A 25,330-nucleotide genomic window follows, 5' to 3' on the forward strand; every position below is an offset into this window, starting at 1 on the left:
GGGAAAGTAATACTGTTCATGATATCACTGGAAGAGGACAACTGGAAGCTCATATTTGGAACTTGCCTGGATTGTGCCTTTATTAGTTTCCTAGGGCTGCTGTAACAAAGAGCTAGAAGCTAGGGTGGCTTAAAACAACAAATATATTCTCTTGCAGTTCTGGAAGCTAGAAATCTGACCTGAAGGAATCATTAGATCTATGCTTCCACTGAAGCCTGTAGGAAAATCCCTCCTTGACTCTTCCTAGCTTCTTGTACTTGCTGGCAACCTTTGACATTCCTTGACCTGCAGCTGCATAACTGCAGTCTCTGCCTGTGTGTGTCTGTCTTCACATGACCACCTTAGAAGAATACTAGTTCTATTAAAAAATATATATACTACTTCTTCTTCTAAGTCACCAGCCCATCATACTGTACTATAACCTCATCTTAACTAATTATATCTGCAACTATCCTATTTCCAAATAAGGCCACAATTCAGAGGTACTGGGAGTTGGGACTTTAAACATATCTTCTGGGGGCAAGGGAGATCTGCATACAATTTGATCCACAATACTGCCCTGTGTGTTTCTTTTCTCAGCTGATTTTAATCTGTATTCCTTGAGTTGTTTCCCCTTTTCAATTCTTACAATGAATTTTGCTGTGTATGTGTCTTGGTATATATGTGCACACATATCTGCTGTTTGTATACCTCAGAGTGGAATTATTGGGTCAAATGCTAAAATCTTTTTAAAAGTAGTTGTATAATTTTACATTGCATTGGAATGACATATAATAAGCTATATATCCTATAATAAATTGTAACCATGAGGCTAACAGCTTCAGCAAGTTCTGAGTCCTTTTAGCAAATTACTAACCTAAGGTTGATTGGGAACCACAGACCTCTCAACTTATAATTGGTGTTAGAAGTGAGGGTAGTCTTGAGAACTAATTTCACAAGAAGGTATTATAAAATAAGATCTTCATGACCTTGAAATAGAAAATGATTTTTAAAATAAGATACAAAAAAGGTTGTGCATAAAAGGGCAGTGTGCTTAATTTGAGTACGTTAAATTAATGACTTTGATGCATCATGAGATATCATTGGCTGGGTGCAGTGGTGGCTCACACCTCTAGTCCCAGCACTTCGGGAGGCCAAGGTAGATGGATTGCTTGAGCCCAGGAGTTTGAGACCAACTTGGGCAACAGCACCATCTCTACAAAAAAATACAAATATTAGCTGGGCATGGTGGCCTGCACATGTAGTCACACCTACTAAGGAGGATAAGGTGGGAGGATCGCTTGATCCTGGGAGGTGGAGGCTGCAGTGAGCTGTGATTGTGCCGCTGCACTCCAGCCTCTGACAGAGTGAAGACAAGTTACAGAGGAAATACCTGCAACACATAAAATGGACAAAGGGCTCGGAAGCAAAATTTAAAAACTTAAAACAGAAAAGACAGGCCAGGTTTGGTGGCTCACGCCTGTAATCTCAGCACTTTGGGAGGCCGAGGCAGGTGGATCACCTGAGGTCAGGAGTTTGAGACCAGCCTGGCCAACATGGTGAAACCCCGTCTCTACCAAAAATACAAAAATTAGCAGGGTGTGGTGGTATGCACCTGTAGTCCCAGCTACTTGGGAGGAGGAGAATTTATTGAACCCAGGAGGCAGAGGTTGCAGTGAGCTGAGAGAGCGCGACTGCACTACAGCCCAGGTGACACAGCAAGAGTCCACCTCAAAAAAAAAAAAAAAAGGACAAAAAGACAGCTATCTTAAACCAGCAAGAAAAAATACAATCTGTTTGGACTAAATTGTGTTCCCCCAAAATTGATGTTGAAACTCCAACACCCAATGTGACTATATTTGGAGATAGGGATTTTGGGAGTTTATGGAGATAATTAAGGTTAAATGAGGTCATAAGACTGGACCAGTAGTCTGATAGATCTGGTGTCCTTATAAGAAAAGGAAGAGACATGAGATCATTTTATGGGCATATGAAGAGGCCACATGAGGACACAAAAGGCGACTGCTGTGGTATGAATATGAGATGACATGTCACATCTGCCATAACAGTAAGAAGGCCCTTGCCAGAGGTGGGCCCCTCGACCATCGGCTTTATAGCCACCAGAATTGTAAGAAATAAATCTGTATTCTTTATAAATTATTTGGTCTCTGGTATTCTGTTCAGCACCAAACAATCTAAGACAGCAACTATCTTCAGGTCAATAAGAGAGCCCTCACTAGAAACTGAATCTCTTGGCACCTCGATTTAGGATTTCTGGCCTGGCCTCTAGAACTGTGAGATAATAAATTCCTTTTGTTTAAGCTACCTAGTCTGGTATTTTTGTTATGGCAGCCCAAGTAGACTGATATACAATCCAATTAACAAAAAATGGGCAAAAGATGTAAAATAAAACCATAATGAGATAATACTGCACATCTGCCACAATGGATAACATCTTCAAAAGACTAACAATTTTAATTGGAAAAAAAATATTGGGAAGTATATGGAAGAACAGGAATTCCCAGCTAGATTCCATCAACATTAGGTTTGTGAGGTTCATCCATGTCTGTTTATAACTGTGGTTTTAATTTTCATTTCATCGCATGTAAACCTATATCACCACTTTCAAAAAGAGTTTAGCATTTGACCCAACAATTCCTCTCCTAGATATACAAACAAAATATGTATTCCTATATATACCAAGATACATACACAGGAATATTCACAGTACTGTTTATATTAGCTGAAAAAAGGAAGCAAATATGCATCAACAGTAGACACCTAAATTGTTGCACTCATAAAATAGAATATTACATAACAATAAAAATGAATTAAAGTTATACACAGCAACACAGATGAACCTGTTCAAACCTAATGTTCTGGAGTGAAATATGTCAGGTACATAGGATTACATTTGTTTTATTTCCATTTTATATGTTTCAAAAACAGGCATACTAAATTACAGCATTGGAAATCAAAATAGGGGTTATGTTTAGGGCAGATGGAGTGATATGTGACTGGAAGCAAGCATCAGGCGGCTCTGGGAGGGTTGGCTGATTTTCTGTTTTTTTACTTGTATGGCAATTATTATGGTGTTCACTTTGTGTTCATTTATTGAGCTTTGCATTTTTATTTTGCTATGGTTTTCTGTTTATATGTTATGCTTCTCAGTTTAAAGAATGTTGAAATCTTCTAATAAGAAATTTTTTTTCAATGAGAAGGATTTTAAGCATCCAGAATCGATTTTAAAATCTCTAATTTGCTTTATATGTAGATTTATGGACTGCTTAACTGCTACTCATTTTTTCCTTCATTTATCAATATTGAAATATGAAATTAAAATAATGACTATTTGTGGCAAAAGTAGGGACTATGTAGCATATTAACAACTTTATAAATAAAAGAATAAATCAACTCACCTGGGAGTTGTTCCTGTCGTTGACCTAATGCTATTTCCCACGGTACTCCTTCTCCCCATTGAGAGACATGAGATACTGCAGATTTATGGGTCACTTTCAACACGTCTCCTCCAGGCCTCATTTTAGAGAAGCATAACATCATGAGGTTCTATACAGGCAAGATCTAGGCTTGTATCCTTGAACCTTGCATTCCCTCTCAAGAGCCAACCAATAATTGAATGATCCTATAAGAAACACAGAAACATAGAGAATGGTAGCAGAAAGCGGACGCTTACCAAACCTATTTTCTCTTTTTCTAAGCATGGAATAACTTACCTTCCTCCCTTGGAGTTAGGAGTTCTTATGTAGAAAGGGAGGCAGAGTGACCTTCAAGAGAGTTTGGAAGGGGGAGTGATAAATCAGTTTAAAGAGAGCACCCACTGATTCTTAGATAACAACTTTACTTTCCTTCTCACTCTTTTGCATTGATCATGGCTTAGAATATATTTGAGGAAAAGCATACTGTCCATAAGGTATTATTGCCCTTTAAAGCTGATGGGGGGTACTATGGGATGGTACTCAGTGAGAGCAGGACAGAGTCTCTACAGAATTTTCTCTGACAAAACAAAAACTAAATGACTTCCAAGGCTTCTCTAGCTCTAAGCATTCCACAATTCTTTGGAAAGCTGGAATCTAAAATTGCCTTAAAATTAAAAAATAAGAACAGTAAGGGTGTACAGTCTTTACCATATTTATATAGAATCATCAGTCTTCAGTGTGATACTGTGCTTGAACCGACAGAAGGACTGATGAAACAGAAGACAAAGTCCAGGTCTGGCGCCATGGCTCACACCTGTAATCCCAGCACTTTGGGAGGCCGAGGTGGACAGATCACTTGAGGCCAGGAGTTTGAGACCAGTCTGGCCAACATGGTGAAACCCCATCTCTACTAAAAATACAAAAATTAGCCAGCCGTAGTGGCAGGTGCCTGTTATCCCAGCTACTTGGGAGACCGGAAGCATGAGAATCGCTTGAACTCAGGAGGCGAAGGTTGCAGCTGAGGTCATGCCACTGTACTCCACCATGTGTGACAGAGTGAGACTCTGTCTAAATAAATAAATAAATAAATAAATAAAATAATAAAATACAACTTAAAACTAGCAATCTCAGCCCTGGAATTCTATTCAATTGCACCATGTTCAGCAGTGGTAACTGGAAACATCAATGCTTATCAATAAGAAATGGATGAATAACTTATGCTACTCCATGTGAAGGATTTTTTTTCATGACAGGGTTTTAGAAAAGTTTGGTTAAGAGAAAAGCAACATGCAGAAGTGTATATAACATCATTGTAAAAAATTTTTGTTATTTTTGTTTTGAGACTGGGTCTGATTCTTTCATCTAGGCTTGAGTGCAGTGGCATGATCTCTGCTCACTGCAGCCTCTACTTCCTAGGTTCCAGTCATCTTCCCACCCCAGCCTCCCAAGTAGCTGGGACTACAAGTGCGTGCCACTGGGCCTTGCTAATTTTTTGTATTTTTTGTCAAGATGGGATTTCACCATGTTGCCCAGACTGGTCTTGAACTCCCTGAGCTCAAGCAATCTGCCCATCCGGCTTCCCAAAATGCTGGGATTACAGGTGTGAGCCACTGCATCCAGCCTTTGTTTTTTAAATTAATAACCCTAATCAAAAGACAAAACAATTATGCATACAAGGCCAGGCACAGTGACCGTAATCCCGACGCTTTGGGAGGCAGATGATCTCTTCAGGCCATTTCTAGACCAGCCTGGACAACATGGTGAGACTGTCTCTACAAAAAATAAAAACAAAAAATTAGCCCGGCATGGGGGCACGTGCATGCAATCCCAGCTACTCCGGATGCTGAGGCTGCAGGATAGCCTGAGCCCAGGAGTTGGAGGTTACAGTGGGCTGTGATTATGCCACTGCAGTCCAGTCTGGGCAACAGACTGAGACCCAGTCTCAAAAGATAACTTTTTTTTTTTTTTTAAAAAACAAAACCACAAGTATGCATGTATATAGACAGGTGTATGTAAAATACTTAGTTCAAAGAAAAACATGTATATTTCTAACAAAAATAGATGAGAATTTTTGTTTTAAAGGATAAATGTAGGTAGCTACATATTAGTTTGAGGAAGGGGGAACAGGGATGTGATGTGCCTGTATCCCTGACTTTAGACGATGGAAGGAGCTAAGCAAAACAATTGAAAAAAGGCAGACCGTTTGAAAAATACAACTGATTATTAACTCATATGCACACACGCAAAAATAAACTTTTAGAATTGAACTGCACTAAGTAAAAGTGAGTAAACTTGGCTCATCATATACTCTTGTCAGATGTAAACAAAAAAGTCCAATTATTAAAATCTGAACCCCAGAATTAAAATTGCAAAAGCTTAAAGGGGCAGTTCTGAGAAAAGGATCTTCAGTTTTGAATATGTGGGCTCCACCAGGGTTGAAAATCCTGCACGATTGATGAAACACGATCCAGTTAAGCACAGTAATTTTCAAATATTATCCAATCAGGGCGCTTCCGTTTCTGAAAACGGAGAAACCGAGCAAGGGCTTTTGGGTTGCAGCTCTAAAACTCCAACAAACTAAGCTCCTTTGTCCTGACGAGGGCCTAAACCAAGTCGACAGCCCGTAAGTGTACCCACGGTGAGGCGCTGCACAAAGAAAGAGCATTTTGCGTTTCAAAGCTTTGTCATGATGGCGCTGCAGAAAGCGAGCGAGCTAGGCCTACCTGGCGGGGCTTTCAGAGGACGCCAACGTGGGCGCCAGCCATGCCAGCAGGGTCACCGTCATTCTCAAGGACAGACAGCTCGCTAGCCACTCCTGTGGAGAGGGCGTGGTTAAGCCATGAATTTTGCCAACTATCCCAGAAGCATTTCTTAGGACCACCCAATTTCGGAAAAGGCTACTTTAGCAATATTGACCCCAAAACGCAATATACCCACTTTAACCTTGTATAATAAAAAGCCTCAAGCCTGGGACTGGGCTTCAACCTTGGTTCAATACGGTTATGACTAATTAGCTTGGGGTCGTGAGACGCGGGACTTTGGGCTACTTCCAAAAAAAAGAAAAACAAAACCCAGGTAATTTTAAAACTCGATTTTCCTAACTCGGCGCATTTGAATTCACCTTGCTATCTTTGATAGGTTGAGTAGTAAATTCTTACCAGAGGAGGCTATGTTAAAGTTCCTATTGACTCTCCAAGTGATTCTAATATAATTGAGGGCGTGTTGCATTTGCTTGGGGGATTTCATCTGTGTACTACAGCTCTTTTCCTGAAATGCGTAGGTGGCTCTTAAAAGAGCCGTTGGGTTACTAGAAGAAGTTTCCAACCGAATTTACTTTTTCTTGGGTGCCGCTTTCTTGGGTTTGGCAGTCTTTGGCTTCGTCACCTTAGCCTTGGCCGCCTTGGGTTTTACAGCCTTAGCTTTAGCAGGGCTTTTAGCTACTTTCTTGGGCTTTAGAGTTTTGGGTTTTTTTGGATTCTTGGAGGATTTCCTTGTTGCCGCAGGCTTTTTAGCCTTTTTCGGAGTCTTGACGCTCTTTTTGCTAGCCCCCGTAGCCTTTTTGAGCTTTTTAGATGCACCCGTTGCCTTAGTTTTTGCAGCCACCTTTGAGGCGCCGGGCTTGGTTTCCACGGAGAACGCCTTCTTGTTGAGCTTGAAGGAACCCGAGGCTCCGGTGCCCTTTGTCTGCACCAACGTTCCCTTGCTTACCAGGCTCTTAATGCCCAGCTTAATGCGGCTGTTGTTCTTCTCCACGTCGTAGCCTGCGACCGCCAGCGCCTTTTTAAGAGCTGCCAACGACACACCACTACGCTCCTTAGAGGAGGAAGCAGCCTGCACGATCAGCTCTGACACAGAAGGGCCAGCGGGTTTTTTCTTGGAGGCTACTACAGCCTTAGCCGGTTTCTTTGCCTTCTTGCCAGCTAAAGGTTTCTCAGGAGCTGCAGAAGCGGCAGGAGCCGTGGGCACTGTTTCGGACATGGTGACTAACACAGCACACCAAGTAAACTAGTATAAACCTGACGAAGCAGGAGGCGAAAAAAAGTCCCCAACGCAGCCTATTTATAGGGTGGGACTGCGCCGTGATTGGTGCCCATCAGTGCCCGCCCCTCGCGCCCTAGCGCCCCCTGCGCGCTGCCGAGGGTTTCGCCCAGTCTCAGAAGGCAGCTGGGGGCCTCTAGGGTCTATGGTCCTGCTCCCCTCAACGCAAGCAAACACACAGAAAAAGCCGCTCTGGTTGCCTCATTATGAAAGAAATTGTAGGCAGACTGCCGCCCAGTAGCATCAGAGGGTACCGCTTCTTTCTCAAAAAGCAGCTCTTTTTTAGGGAGTAGGTTGAGGGGGGGCGGTTTACAAATGCAGTCCCACTAGCATCCGAGGAGTTTTATTAGAAATTTTTAGAGGTCCGTTGCCAGAGATGTTAGTTTTTAATTTGCAAGAAATGTAAAATACAGTGTTTTGAATAGTTGCGGAGGGAGAGGAAAGTGCGAGTTTTAGGCCGTGTTAGGGCCAGTTTTCATCACCTCTATTACATTTTCTGGCAGTGTTTTAGAGCGATGTGTCTCGCGAATACCTTTCACGTCAAAGAAGAATGAATCATAGACAACAGCAGAATTCACTAACGCTGCAATTAATACTCAAACTGCAAGTGTGGAAACGTTTCTGCACTTGCAACTTATTTCCACAGTCCAATGTGGGATGCACTTCAGGAATTTCCAATGCCCTTTTCATCCATGCAACATGCCCCAAATTGGTATTAAGGTTTACAACCTGTGTTCCATGTCAGCACATGCAATCAGCGCACCATGACATGGTCAACTCATTCTTTTATTCAACAAATATTTATGGGCCTCACAAGCCTGCGAAAGACGTTAAATGCTGGGCCCACGAAACCGGTTCCCTGACATGCATTCTACTGGGGAGTTAAGTCCACTTAGTGTGTAAGCAAACGCGGGTGATAAGTGCAAGCACACCCTGGGGATAAGATTTTATGGTAACATCCCTTTAACTTGTTTGTGGCTGTTAAGAGCATTTCAAAGTATCAATAAGCTAAAACCATCTCACATTACCAATCAGAGACTCAGCTAACAGGAGAATAAAAAACTATTAAATCGACATCCACTTCTACAGTCCTATTCTGGAAAACCCCCTAGCACAGCACAGCAGAGAGTGAGGTAGTGCGGTCTTATTTCCGCTCGTGCTGTGGTAGTTTTCAAATAAGTCCGAACCATGCTAAGTAACCTGAGCTTTTCTCCTTTTTCTTCAACGTCCCAACCAAATAATGGAGTGGTCCCAGATAAGTATTGTACCCATCTTCTGCACCAGTGCTTCCTACGTCCCATTTTATTGAGAAGGCATGCATTCAAGTATTTCACGTAATTTCTAAAAATTTGGAAAATAACAGTTGGAAATTCTACATCTTGGTTTGACGGCTAGTCAGTTATGAAGCACAGGTATACAAAATTGGAAGGTTTTTGTAAGTAAACCCTTTGTGAAAGATATAAACCTTTCTTAGTGTAATAAGCGAGGTATGTGAGAAAACGCAACTTTCAAAAAGGAAATACTCCGAATTATCTGATTCAGGAGTTTCCACTTTAAATAATGGGTTCTGCCTCCCTTGTTTCTATTGGGTTAAACTGGTTTCAAATAAAATGGGAACGCTCCATGCAAATGAAGGATGATAGATCTGCTTTCTAAATGGCTGTTCAAGAAAATAGCCTAAACCAATCAAAAGATAGAATGTGGCCTGTCTCCTGTGAATTTAAAAAGGTCACAATACACTTTTCAGTGTTTTGAGATTTTTAAAATGATTGCGTTAGCTCTTGGCAATGCTAAATTATGTTCCTTGCGAACCACTATCCAGTTTCTCTTGGGCCAAGTCCACCTCCTGCTCCGCAAGAGGAACAACTCCCAGCTGGTGGTACCTGGCGGCAGTGCTGGAGAAAAGCCATTTTGTGACTGGCAGAGTACACCTAGGCTTTAGAAAACAAAAGCTGCAGAACGCTGCAAGTTTAGGATTCAAAGAGCATAATCAAGAGAAGGACGTCTCATAGAAAATGTTTCTGAGTAATAGTGTAATCCTACTATGTTTGAGATGCTTTGTAGATTTCAATAACACTCCCAAGCCAATTAAAGCATTACAAAGGAATCCAATTCTTGTGAAAGGTTTCAGAAATTCCCGTAAAGGGTACATTTCCGGAGAGGAGGTGAGCAGTATTCCCTCTTTTTTTTTTTTTTCTAAAGAGCTGAAGGTTATACGGAATTGGGGAATTATAATACCTTTGGAATCGATGCTTTTTTTTATGGAAAATAAACACAGCCTTAGAGGACAAGTCTAAAAAATTAAAGTCCAAGCCGGCGCAGTGGGGCTCCCCTGTAATCCCAGCTACTCCGGACGCTGAGGCGGGAAGATCCTTTGAGCCCAAGTTTAAGGCCAGCTTGGGGAACAAAGCAAAAGTAAAATAAAATAATAATAATAGTAATAAAATACCACTTAAATAATCATCTGTAGAGTTGGAATAGAATATAGTAGCTAGTGAAACTGCACGATTGTTGATGGCTTAAAGATAGACCAATCAGAGCTTGTAACGTTATATTTAGCGTCTTCTATCATCCAATCACTGCACTTTACATACTATAAATAGCAGAGAAGCTGGTGGGTGTATTTGCGTTAGTATTGGGTATTGCGGTGTACTCTTTTCCTGTTATGGCTCGTACTAAGCAAACTGCTCGGAAGTCTACTGGTGGCAAGGCGCCACGCAAACAGCTGGCCACTAAGGCAGCCCGCAAGAGCGCTCCGGCCACTGGCGGCGTGAAAAAGCCTCACCGCTACCGGCCCGGCACTGTGGCTCTGCGCGAGATCCGCCGTTATCAGAAGTCCACTGAACTGCTCATTCGTAAACTACCTTTCCAGCGCCTGGTGCGCGAGATTGCGCAGGACTTTAAAACAGACCTGCGTTTCCAGAGCTCCGCTGTGATGGCTCTGCAGGAAGCGTGCGAGGCCTACTTGGTGGGGCTGTTTGAGGACACCAACCTGTGTGCCATCCACGCCAAGCGCGTCACTATCATGCCCAAGGACATCCAGCTCGCCCGCCGCATCCGCGGAGAGCGGGCGTGATTACTCTGGCAGCTCTGACTGTCCAAGCAAAGGCTCTTTTCAGAGCCACCACCTTTTCAAGTAAAGTAGCTGTAAGAAACCAATTTAAGACATAGGGGAATGCATTGGGAGCACTTTTCGTTTTAATGCTTGCCACGGAAGGCTTCAAAACCATTCGATTTCGGCCGGTCGCGGTAACTCACGCCTGTGATTCAAGCACTTTGGGAGGCTGAGGCGGGCGGATCACCGGAGATCAGGAGTTCGGGATCAGCCTGGCCAATATGGCCGAACCCCATCTCTACGAAAAATACAAAAACACGCCGGGAGCGATGGCGAGCGCCTGTAATCCCAGCTACACTCGGGAGGCTGAGGCAGGAGAAACACTTGAACCTGAGAGGCAGAGGTTTCAGTGAATCGAGATTGCGCTAACGTACTCCAGTCTGGGCGACAGCGAGATTCGGCTAAAAAAAAAATTCGACTTAAAATAGTTCTGGAGTCGGAATGGGTTTACATTTAATTCTTAACCCAGTTCCTCAAAGCCTGTAGCTCTGTTAAAAAAAATAAAGGCCATTGGTCAAGACAGCTTGGTCCCACCCCCGTCTCCTCATCCTCCCCCAATCGCTGCTCCCGCCATTTCCTGGGGCTTGGAGGAGGGGTTAAGGGAGGGGACTGTAGGCGTCACATTTCCCGCCTGCGCGCTTTTCATTCTCTGTGTCCGCTGGAGGTGGGGGAAGGGTAACGTAGATATATAAAGATCGGTTCCCCTGTTCTCTCTCACTTGCTCTTGGTTCACTTCTTGGGAAGTCATGTCTGGACGTGGTAAGGGCGGGAAGGGTTTGGGTAAGGGGGGTGCCAAGCGCCACCGCAAGGTGTTGCGTGACAACATCCAGGGCATCACCAAGCCGGCCATCCGGCGTCTGGCCCGGCGTGGCGGTGTGAAGCGGATCTCTGGTCTGATCTACGAGGAGACTCGCGGGGTGCTTAAGGTGTTCTTAGAGAACGTGATCCGTGACGCTGTCACCTATACGGAGCACGCCAAGCGCAAGACGGTCACTGCCATGGACGTGGTCTACGCTCTCAAGCGCCAGGGACGCACCCTTTATGGCTTTGGCGGTTAAGGTTGCTGATTTCTCCACAGCTTGCATTTCTGAACCAAAGGCCCTTTTCAGGGCCGCCCAACTAAACAAAAGAAGAGCTGTATCCATTAGGCCAAGAAGCTCAATGTATAATTAACATGAATGATAATGAGCTGACATCCTAAAAAGGAAAGATAAAGGGAACTCCAAGTTTGCCTTCCACTCACTACATATGGGTAGGGGAGCAACGATATTCCAACTCTGAAGAATGAGTGGAAAAAAAGTGGTGTTAAAAATCTGTATTAATTTCCAAGGGACAAAGAGAAGCGCTGCCCAATCAATGAGCGCCATTCGTAGCTGTCAACCAATCAGAACTGATGAGCTAATATTTCCTGAGGCAAGCCAGGGAGCCGGAGGGGAAACTAAGAAGCTTAGTGAGAAAAGACAAAAACCCTGTTTTAGGAAAAAAAAAATCTTTTTTAGGGATTATGAAATAAAATCACAGAGACATTTAAGTATCCCTCAATCATGTACTGAGAACAGTACTACATTTATCGCCACCAATACAATTTGCCTCTATTAAAAAGACCCTGAAAATTGAAACCCCATTCAGACTACTGGAATACCCAGGACACTAAATTCAGGGGAGATTAAAATCTGTTTTAGAGAGAAAAGCCACCTTTTTCAGTGTTAACGCGGCCTTCAGCAGTTAGCCTTTTTTTTTCCCCTTTACGTAGAAATGGAAATTTGGGTGATAGAAATATTCCGAAATTAAATTGTGATGATGGTTGTACAACTAAGAAAACATGGTAAAATTCATTGAATTGTACCTAAAGTGGGCAAATTTTGTGGTATATTAAATATCAATAAAGCTGATTATATACATACACATATATTTTTATATATGCAGAGGGAGAAATGATGCAAGCAGGGTGGCAGGACATGAGGTTGGTAGCATAGGCAATGTTGGTCTGTGAAGGGCCACCTGTGCTAAACCTGGAAGCCTGGGGTTTGTCCAGTCAAGCCATTGTAGCCATAGTTTTAAAGGATGTTCCTGATGCAGTTATGTGTTCCAGTTAAGTACATCTAGCTTCAGAACTCAGCTGGAAAAGGGATGTGAACTTGAGGTTAGCTGATAGGGAAATATCTTACTCTCATCTGAGTAAATATTCACAAATGCCTCTCATTGTGCTCTTTTTGGTACCATTGTTATAGAGGACTGATTTCAGCCTCACTATGTTAGCTTTAGTGATGGATGTCTATTTTGAGGTCCTGTTTTCCACCTGACAGTTTTCATCCAGGATTTTTTGAGGAATTACACAAGTGCCCAGCTTGGCTTAATTTAAAACTGGCAATGGAGAGAATTCATAGCTGCATCCTGGATAGTTTCAGAAATCAGAGGAGCAAAAATGAGTCTGTTATGGAGGGTGGGTCATTTTATGTCTTACTTAGTTGGTATTTTAAAGATATTTATTGATCTCATATGCCAGATATTGTTGTAATCATTGGGGTACATAAGTTAGAAAATTTTAATTCCCTTTCCTGAATTCCAGAGTCAATGTAGAGGGGTGTGTGGATATCAATTACCCATATGGGAGGTACAGTCGCTGTAACAATAGCCATGACTAGCTGTTACGTTTTGCCTGGCCTTTTTAGTTCATAGCATTGCTGATAGGTCATACTCATCTTAGGCATACTCACCACCACCTTGGGCCTTCTTCAATCCTAACACTCATGCAGTCCTTTTTCAGAACAAAGATAATGTTGCTTAATTTGCAACCCCTAGACTATCCCCCCGGATTTTCTAAAGAGAAATTGCACACTGATTGCTTCAGGCAGTGGCAGGTCAAGGAATGAGATGGGGAATTGATGGTATTAGCATTCTAGTGGGCTTAGTAGGGAGCCTGGAGACTTACATAGAAGATTCACGCATGCATTCATTCAACAAACCTCCATAAACTACCTGTTAAACGTCAGCCCTGTTCAAGGTGCTAGGGATACTTCTGGGACAAAACAAAGTCCCTACCTTCAAAAAATATATTCTAGTTGGGAGAGAGATAACAAACACAAAATAAAATATATCTAGTTATATGTATTTTTTGTTAAATATGTTACATATATAGATATAGGTGGGGAAATGTTATATATATATGCTATTGAGAATAGTCAGCTATATATATATGCTAAATGAGCAGAAAAGCTTATTATTTTACAAAGGATGATTATGGGAGGTCTCTTTCTTAAGGTTGGTATTTGAGGAGAGGCTTGAATGAAATGAGATCTAGAGCTATTCAGATATCCAGGACAGGACCCTTCTAGGGAGAAAGAATAAATATAAAGCTGCTGATGCTGGAAATGCTTGGTCCATTCCAGAAACAGCAAGGAGGTCAGTGAAGAGAAAGAACTACGAAGAGAATGAGGTCAGAGTGTAGCCAGAGTACAGATCTAGTAGGGACTCCTAAGTAGGTTGAGCAACTCATCCTAGTTTGTTTGGAACTTTCTAAGTTGCAGCACTGAAAGTCCTACACCCTGAGACACCCCTGAGAGTCAGGCAAACTGTAATGGTTGGTCATCTTACTTGTAGGCTATGATGAGGATGCTGGTTTTTATTATGAAGGTGATAGAAAGCCAGTGGAATGTTTTCAGCAGACAGTGGACATAATACCTTCAAAAAGGATCACTGTTGATGCTGGATAGAGAAAAAACTGTATGACAGGGGGATTAAAAGTGAAAACAAAGACCAGTTTGGGGTCACTGTGGTCATTCAGACAAACCGCCATGGCAGCTTGTTCCTAAAGAAGCAGCAAAGAAAACAATGAAAGGTATTCTGATCGATTTTCAACAGAGCTGACTGCATTGGAAGAAAGTTGTAAGAAGCTCAGGACAAACAACATTGCACAATTCCTGGCCCAAGCTGCTTGAAGAATGGAGTTCTATTGATTGACGTGACAAATATCAGAAGAACAGACTTGGTGTTTATGTATAAACATATTTATTTTGGACAAGTTTGAGATGCCCATTAGATATTCAAATAGATACATCAAATATGCAGTTGTATATGAGTCTACAGATTTAAGGTCAGGGAGATGGTTTATAATTGCAAACATTTATTTAGAGACACAGTTTCACTCTTGTCTCCCAGGCCTAAGTGTAATAGCACGATCTCAACTCACTGCAACTTCTGCCTCCCGAGTTCAAGCTATTCTCCTGTCTCACCCTCCGGAGTAGCTGGGATTACAGTCGCCCGCAACCATGCCCAGCTAAATTTTTTTTTTTTTTTTTTTTTAGTAGAGATGGGGTTTCACAATATTGGCCAGACTGGTCTCGAACCCCTGACTCCAGGTGATCCACCCGCCTCAGCTTTCCAAAGTGCTGGGATTACAGGCGTGAGCCACCGTGCCGGGCCTATTTTCCTTAAGCTTTATGTTTCGTTCTGAAGCTTGAAGTGGGTGGAAGCAAACAGAATTTGGAGAGGTGGTTAGGCATCCTGGGAATGAGAAACAGCCGGAAGCTGCCACTATCACAGGCTTTGGCATTGCTAGAAGTTAACGTGGCACTTACAGCTAGGCCGTGTTCTGTTGAACAAACTATTTCACAGAGCACAGAGCATGTAAGTGGTGAGGCTAGTTGAGTTAGCCAAGAAAAGAGGAGTCCAAGAACTGAGCCAGAGTACACCAGAGTATGTAGAGGAGTAGTACAGATTTCTCATTCTTTAGTAGGGCTGTGTAGAGAGATACTCTATTTTATGGATATACAGATCACACTCTAGTCCTTTCTGATGAAAACTTTACAGTTCCCACTCATTTACTATTACAAACAATGCTGCACTACATTATGTTTCAGTTTTTAGCCATCTCATCTGGTCTCAGCACTTATTTATCTGCTGATGACTCCCACATTTTTATCTCCAGCTCAGACCTCTCACCTGAACTCACTTATTCAACTGCCTAGTCACTGTGTCCTCCTGTCAAGAGGCTTGTTAGCAAAATAACCGGCAACAAAGTTGATTTTTTTGCTGAAGTAGCCATCAATAAATTTGTTATTAAATCAAAGATGCTGAATATTTGGCTGACTTCTAAAAATCTGGTCACCTAACTTTGAAACACTTCCTAGGTCGTACAGTTTGAAACTTTCACAATTAAATCAGTTTTGGAATTTACAATTTAAGGCAAGAATAGAAGACTATTGGGTTGACAGGTACAGTGAAGATGCAAGTCATCTAAGAATCTTATATCAGAGGGGGCTTCCATCTTACAGCTACTGCCACAGACCTCGGAGTCAGAGGAAATCTGAGTCCTTATAAAACAGATCCGTTAGTCTAAGTGGGAATTTACAAACTGCGTAGGCAGCCTGCTTAGGAGAGCCTCCAGCCTGACGACTGAAAAGAGCAAAGCAGCTTTAACCACCAGTCCTACTCCAGGGAAGGGGGAGGTGACGTCATTCAGCAGGACGCCAAGCTCAACTAGAAATGGAAGTAAAGGCTTCTGGCGCTATGGGCAGGGGGCGGTTAAGGACGGCAGGTGTTGCCAGGGAGGCTAGTACAGCTTTTGCTGACGTTAAGTCAGATACGCCTGGGAAAACACCTGACATCCATTTTAATCCACCTACTCAGTTGCAGGAGACTAGCATCTTAAGCTCTCGCACAAATAACCCAATTTGTTTTTAAAACTAAAAAGCTGAGTTACTCATTTATCGGACTCGCGCTGCACAGTTAAGTTGCTTGATATGTCAAAACTATCGCATTGAAGTTCATAGATCACTTATCCCAGAGACCTCGTTTGCTTAGCTGACTTCTGCTTTAGCAGCCACTCAGACCAAACAACCTGGTCTCTCCCAACTGGTTTATAACAGTTCTACATACTAGGCAAAGTAGCCAAGTACAGTCATTAAGATGTTACCATCCGAAAAAACACAATCACAGCTCTTTCTGAGAAGGAGTGGGCGGCCCTGAAAAGGGCCATTAGAAGAAAGCTGACCAAAAGATTAACCGCCGAAGCCGTACAGAGTGCGTCCCTGACGTTTGAGCGCGTAAACCACATCCATGGCAGTCACAGTCTTGCGCTTGGCGTGCTCCGTGTAGGTCACAGCGTCCCGGATCACATTCTCCAGGAACACCTTGAGAACACCACGGGTCTCCTCATAAATCAAACCAGAGATTCGCTTTACCCCACCACGCCTAGCAAGGCGCCGAATGGCCGGCTTGGTGATTCCTTGGATGTTATCCCGCAGCACTTTGCGGTGACGCTTGGCACCTCCTTTACCCAAACCTTTACCGCCTTTGCCACGACCAGACATGGCTACTCAGCTCAGAACAGTAACCACATATGTGAAAACAAAGCAAGCCACGAGCATTTATACACGAGCATCGGACCTTATTGAGAACTGAAAGCGGGAGCGAGGAGAAGGAGGTGTTGCCGCCTCACTCTTTGCTCCGCCCCTCGAGGGGCAGTGACCTAAGGACTGCGAGGGAGAACACAATAGTTTCATTTTTAATTCCTTTAGTTTTTCCCTCCCGTTTACGACACTACTATTTGAATCTGAATTTATACCCTCGACTGAGAATTTTAATAAGGGCTTATATTAAGGGCTTTCATTAATATGCCAGAGTGGTAAAGTTTTTAAGTCTTTCAAGTGCTTGAAGACATTGACTATTCAAAGGTACTTAAAAGAGCAGGCGTGAAAAGATCACTCTGGCCTTATCTTTTCTTGAAAGCTGACCTGTTTCTTAGAAGCAGTAGGTGAAATTCTCATATGAAAGATGTTCTCACTGTACTTTAAAAAAAGCAACATTCTTCTCAAGGATAGGAGGCTGAGGCCAAGAGCCCTTGCTGGTCGCTTCTCTACACAATTATATATTCTAGCCTAAATTCCTTTGCTTTAGCGCATTTTTACATTTTACTGATTGTCCAATTCATTATGTAAGTAGCTAACTGCTTTTTTGGGCCTTCATTACCTTATAAGAGCACCTGTGTCACGTAAAACCTGTGTTAAATAAATGCATATACCTTTCTCCTGTTAATCCATTTTACATTAATTTAATTTGCTGGTCCAGCCAGAGCCCTAAGAGGATGGATGTGGAGTTTTGCTATCCTTCACACTGTACTGTCTCATTCAGAAGAGGGTGATTGTTAGCTCATTGCAACCGTGCCTTCATCTGTAAATCGGGTTATGATGATACTCAGGGGACTTTTAATTAGCTAATGTGAACGAGGCATGAGAAAAGAGACTGTGGAAAAGAAATAAATATTACATAATATGGTTTAATTTTAGATGTTACTACTTAAAAAAATCTGCTCAGAGTTGGGATATTGTCCTGAACTCTCATTTTCATGTTTTTACTCCCAACACTATATTGCTAGCAGCAACTATGTATGTATTACTAAGGATTGTTTTTTTAAAATCACAGCCTGTAATAACGTACAAGGTGTTGACAGATTGTTTTCCTTTTCATATGTGACATGTTAAAATTGTCCAAAAATATTCCTTTGTTCTCTTTTCCAAGGTGCAATACAATAGCAGCCTTTGTGCTTTCCTATAGCCAAGTCTGGAGTGTAGTTCAAATCTCCATACGTGCTTCTCACTGTTGTTTTAAATTTCCTGAAAGCATTCATAAATCACTTCTATTGGAAAAACTGCAAGGGCTACTGCTAAATTTTTAAGTCTGAAAAATGCACCCCAAACTTGACTTCTTTCTCTGAGAATCTTAGCCGTCTCACCCAAATCTAACAAACCAAAACTGATTTTAGATTTCAACGGCATTAGCTGTAAACTTCAGCCTGCAGCATAACATCACTTTGTGGCGACTGGGCAGGAAAAACCCTGTTAAACTGTTTCAGGGGCGCCCGTGTGAAGAGACCACCAAACAGGGTCTGTGTGAGCAACAAGGCTGTTTATTCCACCTGGGTGCAGGCGGGCTGAGTCCGAAAAGAGAGTCAGCGAAGGGAGATGGGGTGGGGCCGTTTTACAAGATTTGGGTAGATAGTGGAAAATTACAGTCAAATGGGGTTGTTCTCTGGCTGGCAGGGATGGGGGTCACAAGGTGCTCAGTGGGGGAGCTTTTGAGTCAGGATGAGCCAGGAGAAGGAATTTCACAAGGTAATATCATCAGTTAAGGCAGGAACAGGCCATTTTCACTTCTTTTGTGATTCTTCAGTTACTTCAGGCCATCTAGATGCATACGTGCAGGTCACAGGGGATATGATGGCTTAGCTTGGGCTCAGAGGCCTGAGAAACTGAACAACTGGGAACAATCAACATTTAATGCACACAATCTCTATGTTGTAGGGAGGCAAAATTTTACCTCTACTCTGTTAGGGTCTCCAACTGGACCTGATAATTAATTTGCCCTAAAACAGATTAGCAGAATGAAAGCATACAAATGTATTTAATGTAAATTTTACAGGACAGGAGAACCCTCATAAAAAAGTGAAGACCCAAAGAAATGGCAAAAGCTAAATGCTTTCACATTAAGTTAAAGAGAGGCAATTGTGGGAAAGTAAACCATATGAGGAGATTAAAGGAAAATATGATTATTTTAACAAGGTTTGTGTATGGAAGTCTCTCGGCTATGACTCCCTGCTGTGTTTGTGCAGAATTATCTCATCTATGACTCTGGGCTGAAGAATATTTCTTTTCTCCTGGTACAAGGAGAGCATTTTTCACATTGGAACTTTTATCTCCTGTTTTCAGAAAGAAAAGGTTAGAAGAATCCCTTCTTGAATTGCTGTTTTTAAAGTGCCTTTAGCTCAAAAGAATCCTGATCCCACAGTGGTCTATTTTTGGATGGTATATTCTGCAAACAACACCCCCTTTTTGTCTCCAATCTCACCTTAATTACTCGTCTAATACAAAACAATAGATTCTCAATATAATATTAAAATATTTGCACTACTCACAAATACAAAATGCTCAATAAATTTTCTTTCACAAATGACAATTTCATCCATTTGTGAATTTTTAAATATCAACTGTAAATGAAGAGTTAGAGCAGAATCCTTGTTCTATTGAGGAGGGGGCAAAGAATGTAAGTGAGGGAGTGGAGAACAGCTGGACTTAGCTACCACCCCTGTCCATCTGATCTTCAGACAGTAATGTCACTTTATTCTTTTATGCTATTCATCAGACCCAGTACCTCCAACACCTTTGTTTCCTACAGATAAAGAAAATATAAAAAGTCAATCACTATACATCAGATCCAGCACATCTATAACTGGAAAAAAAATACTTGACCTTCAGCTGGGCCCAGAGCTTGTGGGTAGTCACCCTGGCATAGACCAAGTCCATTGGCATCTCTAACATATCCATGCTGTCTATGGATAACAAATGTCTATGCCAGGTAGAGTCACTTGTATAAGAGTCAAGAAAAATGAATCATAAAACACACAGACATATTCATTTTCATAATTTTTAAAATGCAAATATTACTTTATAAACCAAAAACTGCTTTATTAAAAGCTGGAACACAAATGAATTTAAGTAAACGATGCAATTCAAATTTAATCTTTTGTGTGTGTGTGATTTGTTGTTGACAGTTGGTCAGGTGATTTTAGTACGGTACATCAATTTACATTGTAGATGTAGGCCAAGAAAGAATGTTAGGTGTAAAAAATATTTATTGTAAAAAAGAATGTGAGGCAAGGTCTTTGGAATTAATAGTTTTAATGTTGGACATTCTGTGGTGGTTCTAAAGTTAGTTTGTAAGAATGTCATGGAAAAGCTATGTGATAAAAAATCATATAAAATATAAAAATTTTAAACATTACTTTTGTTTACGTACAGTATTCCCATCCCTATAAATTTTCTTCCAGTACTCAATCCCCAACCTCCAAAACTGAAAAGCAAGATCAACAGAAAGAAAATGGTTAAAACCTGTAAATTCTAGATTTTAATAGATAACTACAGGCAAGAATTACTGAAAAAAAAATGTGGCATGTCATGGTGCATAGTCCTAGAGGAGACAAAGCAATGCAACCAGATAGACTATTTACAAGCAAAGCCACACATATAAAATAATTCCCATATAAGGGATTAAATTATGCTTGGTCGACAGACTGACAGATTTAAAGTGGGTAGCTAGCTATGGATAAAATGAGAGCCAGTTAGATCCCTGCCTCACATAAAAGTATATATATATAAAAAAAATATGAGAAAACCTAGGGAACTATGTATTGAGCTGAGAAAATCCTTCTAAGCATTTTGAGGAAGACATTGGAACTCGCAAGATAAAATTTTCCAGTCTTTTCAAAGCTTTGCAAAAAATGCCTAGTAAGTGCCAGTTAACTACTTCCAGATTTTTCCCTTACTCTTGGTCTTACAAAGTTGTTTAAAATAATGCTAATCATAGCAAGCTAGAGGCCTGAATGATAGTGGACTTACACAGCTTCTTCTCTCCAAATAGCACCTTACTAATAAGGTCAGAAATAGCCTACACTGCAAGACTGATCAAACCGTTGTTTCTGTTAATGAACTTTTAAGAGCATCTAATGCTTTCTGGGGGTCCTTAGAGATTTGTTTTGTTAAGACAACAAAAAATTATCACAGCTGCTTTCGTTGGAATAATTGGGTGGCTCTGAAAAGAGCCTTTGGGTTTTAAGACTGATGAAAAATTAACTTTACATTTACGCTCTCTCTCCGCGAATGCGGCGAGCGAGCTGGATGTCCTTGGGCATAATAGTCACTCGCTTGGCATGGATGGCGCAAAGGTTTGTGTCCTCAAAGAGCCCTACCAAGTAGGCCTCGCAAGCCTCCTGCAGCGCCATCACCGCTGAGCTCTGGAAGCGAAGGTCGGTCTTGAAGTCCTGGGCGATTTCTCGCACTAGGCGCTGGAATGGCAGCTTCCGAATCAGCAGCTCGGTCGACTTCTGGTAGCGACGGATCTCGCGCAGAGCCACAGTGCCCGGGCGGTAACGGTGAGGCTTTTTCACGCCGCCGGTAGCCGGCGCGCTTTTGCGAGCAGCCTTGGTAGCCAGCTGCTTGCGCGGCGCTTTACCGCCGGTGGACTTGCGAGCTGTCTGTTTAGTACGAGCCATGGCAAAAAGACAGAAAACCTTGCCTGCAGAGACGTCTGTGGAGGAAAAGAGAAACAGCTACTCTTCTTTTATAGAGTCAGACCACCAACTATTGGACCCAAGAAAATTCAAAAATCCCCGCGCCCTTCTTGGATTGGTCCATCTCTGTGCCTGGTTGCAGATTAAGAGAGGCTCCTGGCCATTACCATAGCTACTCTGACGTCATTTTGTTAACCCCTTAGCTGCTATATCCACTGTGGACAAGTCTTGTACTGGAAAAGCTTCCTAAAGTCTTAAAATTTACAACCACACAAAGCAACGCAGAAACCTCCAATTGTTTCTAGTTAAAATATAAAAAAGAAATCAGAGCATATTGGAGAGGATTAGGGAAATTTGCATATGCGCTTTATTTAAAATTATATTTTTCTGGGCGTCGCATAAGAATTGTGGGCAATTAGAAAAATGCTCTTAGCCGGGCGTAGCGGCTCTCGCCTGTAATCCCAGCTACTCGGAAGGCTGTCAAGAGGATCGCTTGAGCCCGAGTTCGAGGTTACAATGAGCTGTTATCACGCCGCTGCACTCCAGCTTGGGCGACAGAGGTAGACTCCACCTCAAAACAAAGCAAAACATCCCCAAACTGGAAAAAAGCTCCTTATTTTGGGAAATACGTACTCAAATGTTAAGTGGTAATGTGTATGCTCTCAATTGTGTATGCCATCAATTGCTACACCAAATGGTATGACATTTTCAAACTGTTTTAACGTGTGTTGTATGCGGGTTTTGTTCAACACTTCCATTAAAGATAGTTAGGAATGCACTCATCGGTATAATTTCCTTCCTCTAAAATGTAGTAATTGCCGTGTGTGAAACTTAACGCGAATCACCCCAGTAAACATGTTTTTCGTGCTGCATGGCACTTCTCCCACATACCTAGAGTTCCTGAGGTTTCTATGAATCTAATTTCTGCAGTACAAATTACTAAAAGTGCCACACTCAAAACCATTAAAAAAACCTCAAAAACATCTTTATGGGCGGCATAATCCAAAGCACAACAGCTCATTTAATGGAAGTCGTAGGTGGCTCTGAAAAGAGCCTTTGTTGTTAGACTGACCGTCTGCTGACAGAAAAACAGCAGTGTATGAAGCGTTAACACTTCACTTTCCCTTGGCCTTATGATGGCTCTCAGTCTTCTTGGGCAGCAGTACCGCCTGAATATTAGGCAGAACGCCACCCTGCGCGATGGTCACACGCCCCAAAAGCTTATTAAGCTCTTCGTCGTTGCGGATGGCCAATTGCAGGTGGCGAGGGATGATGCGGGTCTTCTTGTTGTCGCGGGCCGCATTGCCCGCCAGCTCCAGGATCTCGGCGGTCAGGTACTCAAGCACCGCCGCAAGATACACCGGCGCGCCGGCCCCGACGCGCTCGGAGTAGTTGCCTTTGCGGAGCAAGCGGTGCACTCGGCCCACGGGAAACTGCAAACCTGCACGAGAAGACCGAGTCTTAGCCTTGGCGCGAGCTTTACCGCCTTGTTTGCCGCGACCAGACATAACTACCTCAGATAAAAAGAAAAAATCACCACAAGGAAATGTAACGAAACTACATTAGGACGCAAGGCAGAGAAGTATTTATACTGACTGGAGGTAGGCTGTGGGGAATTCTCCCATTGGCTAATGTCAAATACCCAATGGGAAATCAGAATCTGCATCCTTCATTTGCATGTAATCCTTCCGTCTGGTGTAAGGTTTATGTTTGAGCCAATCCCCAGTCTGGCTTGAGCCTTCTACTTGAATACTAATAATAATTGACCGAATTAGGATTTTGTCAAAATACCTTTTTTAAGCATGAGTGGAGGTTTTGTTCTGGTTATTTTGACTTTCAGCCGCTCGTGCTTTTCCGGGATTGTGACTCATGCTTTTGGAAAGGAGTAGACTCCGACCAATTTCTAAATAGATTTAAGAGGTCCTTCAAATCGGGCGCAGTAGCTCATGCCCGTAATCCCAGCACTTTGGGAGGCCGAGGACGGCGGGCCAGGCGTTCGAGACCAGCGTGGACAACATGGAGAAACCCTGTCTCCAGTAAAATACCAAAAAAGGAACGGAAAAAAAAAAAAAAAAAAGCCGGGCTTGGTAGTTAGTGCACGCCTGTAGTTCCAGTTACTCGAGAAGCTGAGGTGGGAGGATCGCTTGAACCCGAGAGGAGGAGGTTGCAGTGAGTTCACATAGAGCCACCACACTCCAGCGTGGGCGACAGAGCCAGAAGACTGTGTCTCAAAGACAAAAAAAGGGGAGGGGGAGTGGGAGGGAAGAAAAGCGAATACCCCAAATCCCAGTGAACTGTAGAAGCTTATAAGCTCTCTGATTCATAAGGGAGAGAGAAGGGGGATGTAGGCAACTTAGAGGAGAGTATATGATTTTGGAGAAAAATAAATGGGTGTTTCAAAGAATAGGTGACAGCTGTGACAAAGTCTGTTTAGATGGTGTTAACCACCAGTCTCCTCTCCTGTGATACAGTTAATCTTCTCTGGTTGATGAGATTCCCCAGGGAAGTGAATCTTAACAACTAAATTCCTTTCTGAATTTTTTTTTAAATTTTGAAATTTTTGATTAGAGAAGTTCAGAGAAAGCCCCTCCTTGAATTTACTGTTTCCTAGGTGCCCTCAGTTCAAAGAAATCAGCATAACAAAGTGGCACGTTTTTGAGTTGCATTTCCTGAACTTTTTCACAACACTGAATGAGGAGTCTCTGGAATCTTTCAGGAAATGAAAGAACATTCCATAACACAGAAATACTCAAAATGGGATTATTATTATAAAAGTGTTTCACTGACCTTCTTCTGCCTTCCTGTCTGTAAGTCCCATTCTCCCCAAAGTCTAGCCATAGAAACTAGAATTCCTCCTCAATTCTAGAATTCTAGAATTCTGGTTTGTAGGCCATACAAACCAGAACTCCTTTTCCCCAGAGCCAGCCATAAAACCTAAAAATATTACACTAACCTACCTTGTTTGCCTGTAGGTCATAAGACCCCCCATTCTAAAAAAGGGTCTTGTCCTATAACCAGAAGGAAGGAATGCTGCACTGAGAGGTCAAGAAGAATCTTGACAGACAAGCCTTGTGGGGCTTCCCCACTCAGTCTGTTAGCATTAGATCGTACCCTATACAGCTGTTTATCTTGTTGAACCTAAGCATAAAAATGGGCAATTTCCCCTGTATCTTTCAGTCTTAATTCTAAAATCTCCTGTAAAATTGTGATGAAATAAATAGATATGCCTTTTCTCCAATTAATCTGTGTTTTGCCAGTAATTTTCCATAAACCTTGGGAGGGCAAAGGGGAAGTTTTTCCTTGGCCGGGACAATATTATTACAGCCATTGCCTGGCTCTCCTGTTGAGGAACCTAAAATCAAGACAGATTGCCTAGAGAAATCTTGGTGTTTTTCCTTTTATATTCCATGAGATAGGAGCAGATGGAGTACAGATGAACGTGGATTAATTATTCCAGGAATTTCTGAGGTATCTACTACTTCTATCTGTGGTCTAGTTATACTGAAACAGGATGGCAGAAGGAAAAAGAAACATGAGTGTAAGAAAATCTGCTCCTGGCTGGGCACGGTGGCTGATGCCTGTAATCCCAACACTTTGGGAGGCCGAGGTGGGCAGATCACTTGAGGACAGGAGTTCGTAACCAGCCTGGCCAACATGGTGAAACCCCAGTCTTCACTAAAAATACAAAAAATTAGCTGG

The 25,330-nt window shown here is 42.3% G+C and overlaps 5 protein-coding genes across 5 annotated transcripts in view; 2 read left to right on the forward strand and 3 right to left on the reverse strand.

The window, feature by feature from the left end:
* Window positions 1-6,603: 6,603 nt before the first annotated feature.
* Window positions 6,604-7,449, reverse strand: H1-1 (H1.1 linker histone, cluster member). The gene has a single exon (XM_054491352.2). The coding sequence runs from the start codon at window positions 7,392-7,394 to the stop codon at window positions 6,747-6,749; it is 648 nt and encodes a 215-aa protein (XP_054347327.2). The 5' UTR covers window positions 7,395-7,449; the 3' UTR covers window positions 6,604-6,746.
* Window positions 7,450-10,119: 2,670 nt separating this feature from the next.
* Window positions 10,120-10,799, forward strand: LOC129038404 (histone H3.1). The gene has a single exon (XM_054491362.2). It carries the CDS (start codon window positions 10,120-10,122, stop codon window positions 10,528-10,530), a length of 411 nt encoding a protein of 136 aa, XP_054347337.1. The 3' UTR covers window positions 10,531-10,799.
* Window positions 10,800-10,916: 117 nt separating this feature from the next.
* LOC129038414 (uncharacterized) overlaps window positions 10,917-25,330 on the forward strand; it is an 84,866-nt gene continuing 70,452 nt past the window's right edge. The window contains exons 1-2 of the mRNA XM_063665889.1: window positions 10,917-11,601; window positions 15,153-15,157. Of these exons, the coding sequence (XP_063521959.1) occupies window positions 11,316-11,601; window positions 15,153-15,157 (291 nt within the window). The 5' untranslated portion in view covers window positions 10,917-11,315. The remainder of the gene's footprint in view (window positions 11,602-15,152; window positions 15,158-25,330) is intronic.
* On the reverse strand, window positions 16,485-21,668 carry LOC129038217 (histone H3.1-like). The gene is made up of 4 exons (XM_054490949.2): window positions 21,207-21,668; window positions 20,348-20,415; window positions 19,717-19,734; window positions 16,485-16,885 (listed from the first exon to the last, which is right to left on the reverse strand). Exons 1-4 carry the CDS (start codon window positions 21,611-21,613, stop codon window positions 16,569-16,571), a joined length of 810 nt encoding a protein of 269 aa, XP_054346924.1. The 5' UTR covers window positions 21,614-21,668; the 3' UTR covers window positions 16,485-16,568.
* On the reverse strand, window positions 22,659-23,192 carry LOC129038408 (histone H2A type 1-B). The gene has a single exon (XM_054491367.2). The coding sequence runs from the start codon at window positions 23,137-23,139 to the stop codon at window positions 22,747-22,749; it is 393 nt and encodes a 130-aa protein (XP_054347342.1). The 5' UTR covers window positions 23,140-23,192; the 3' UTR covers window positions 22,659-22,746.

The sequence above is a fragment of the Pongo pygmaeus genome, chromosome 5, assembly GCF_028885625.2.
Source record: "Pongo pygmaeus isolate AG05252 chromosome 5, NHGRI_mPonPyg2-v2.0_pri, whole genome shotgun sequence".
NCBI classification, from domain to species: domain Eukaryota; kingdom Metazoa; phylum Chordata; class Mammalia; order Primates; family Hominidae; genus Pongo; species Pongo pygmaeus.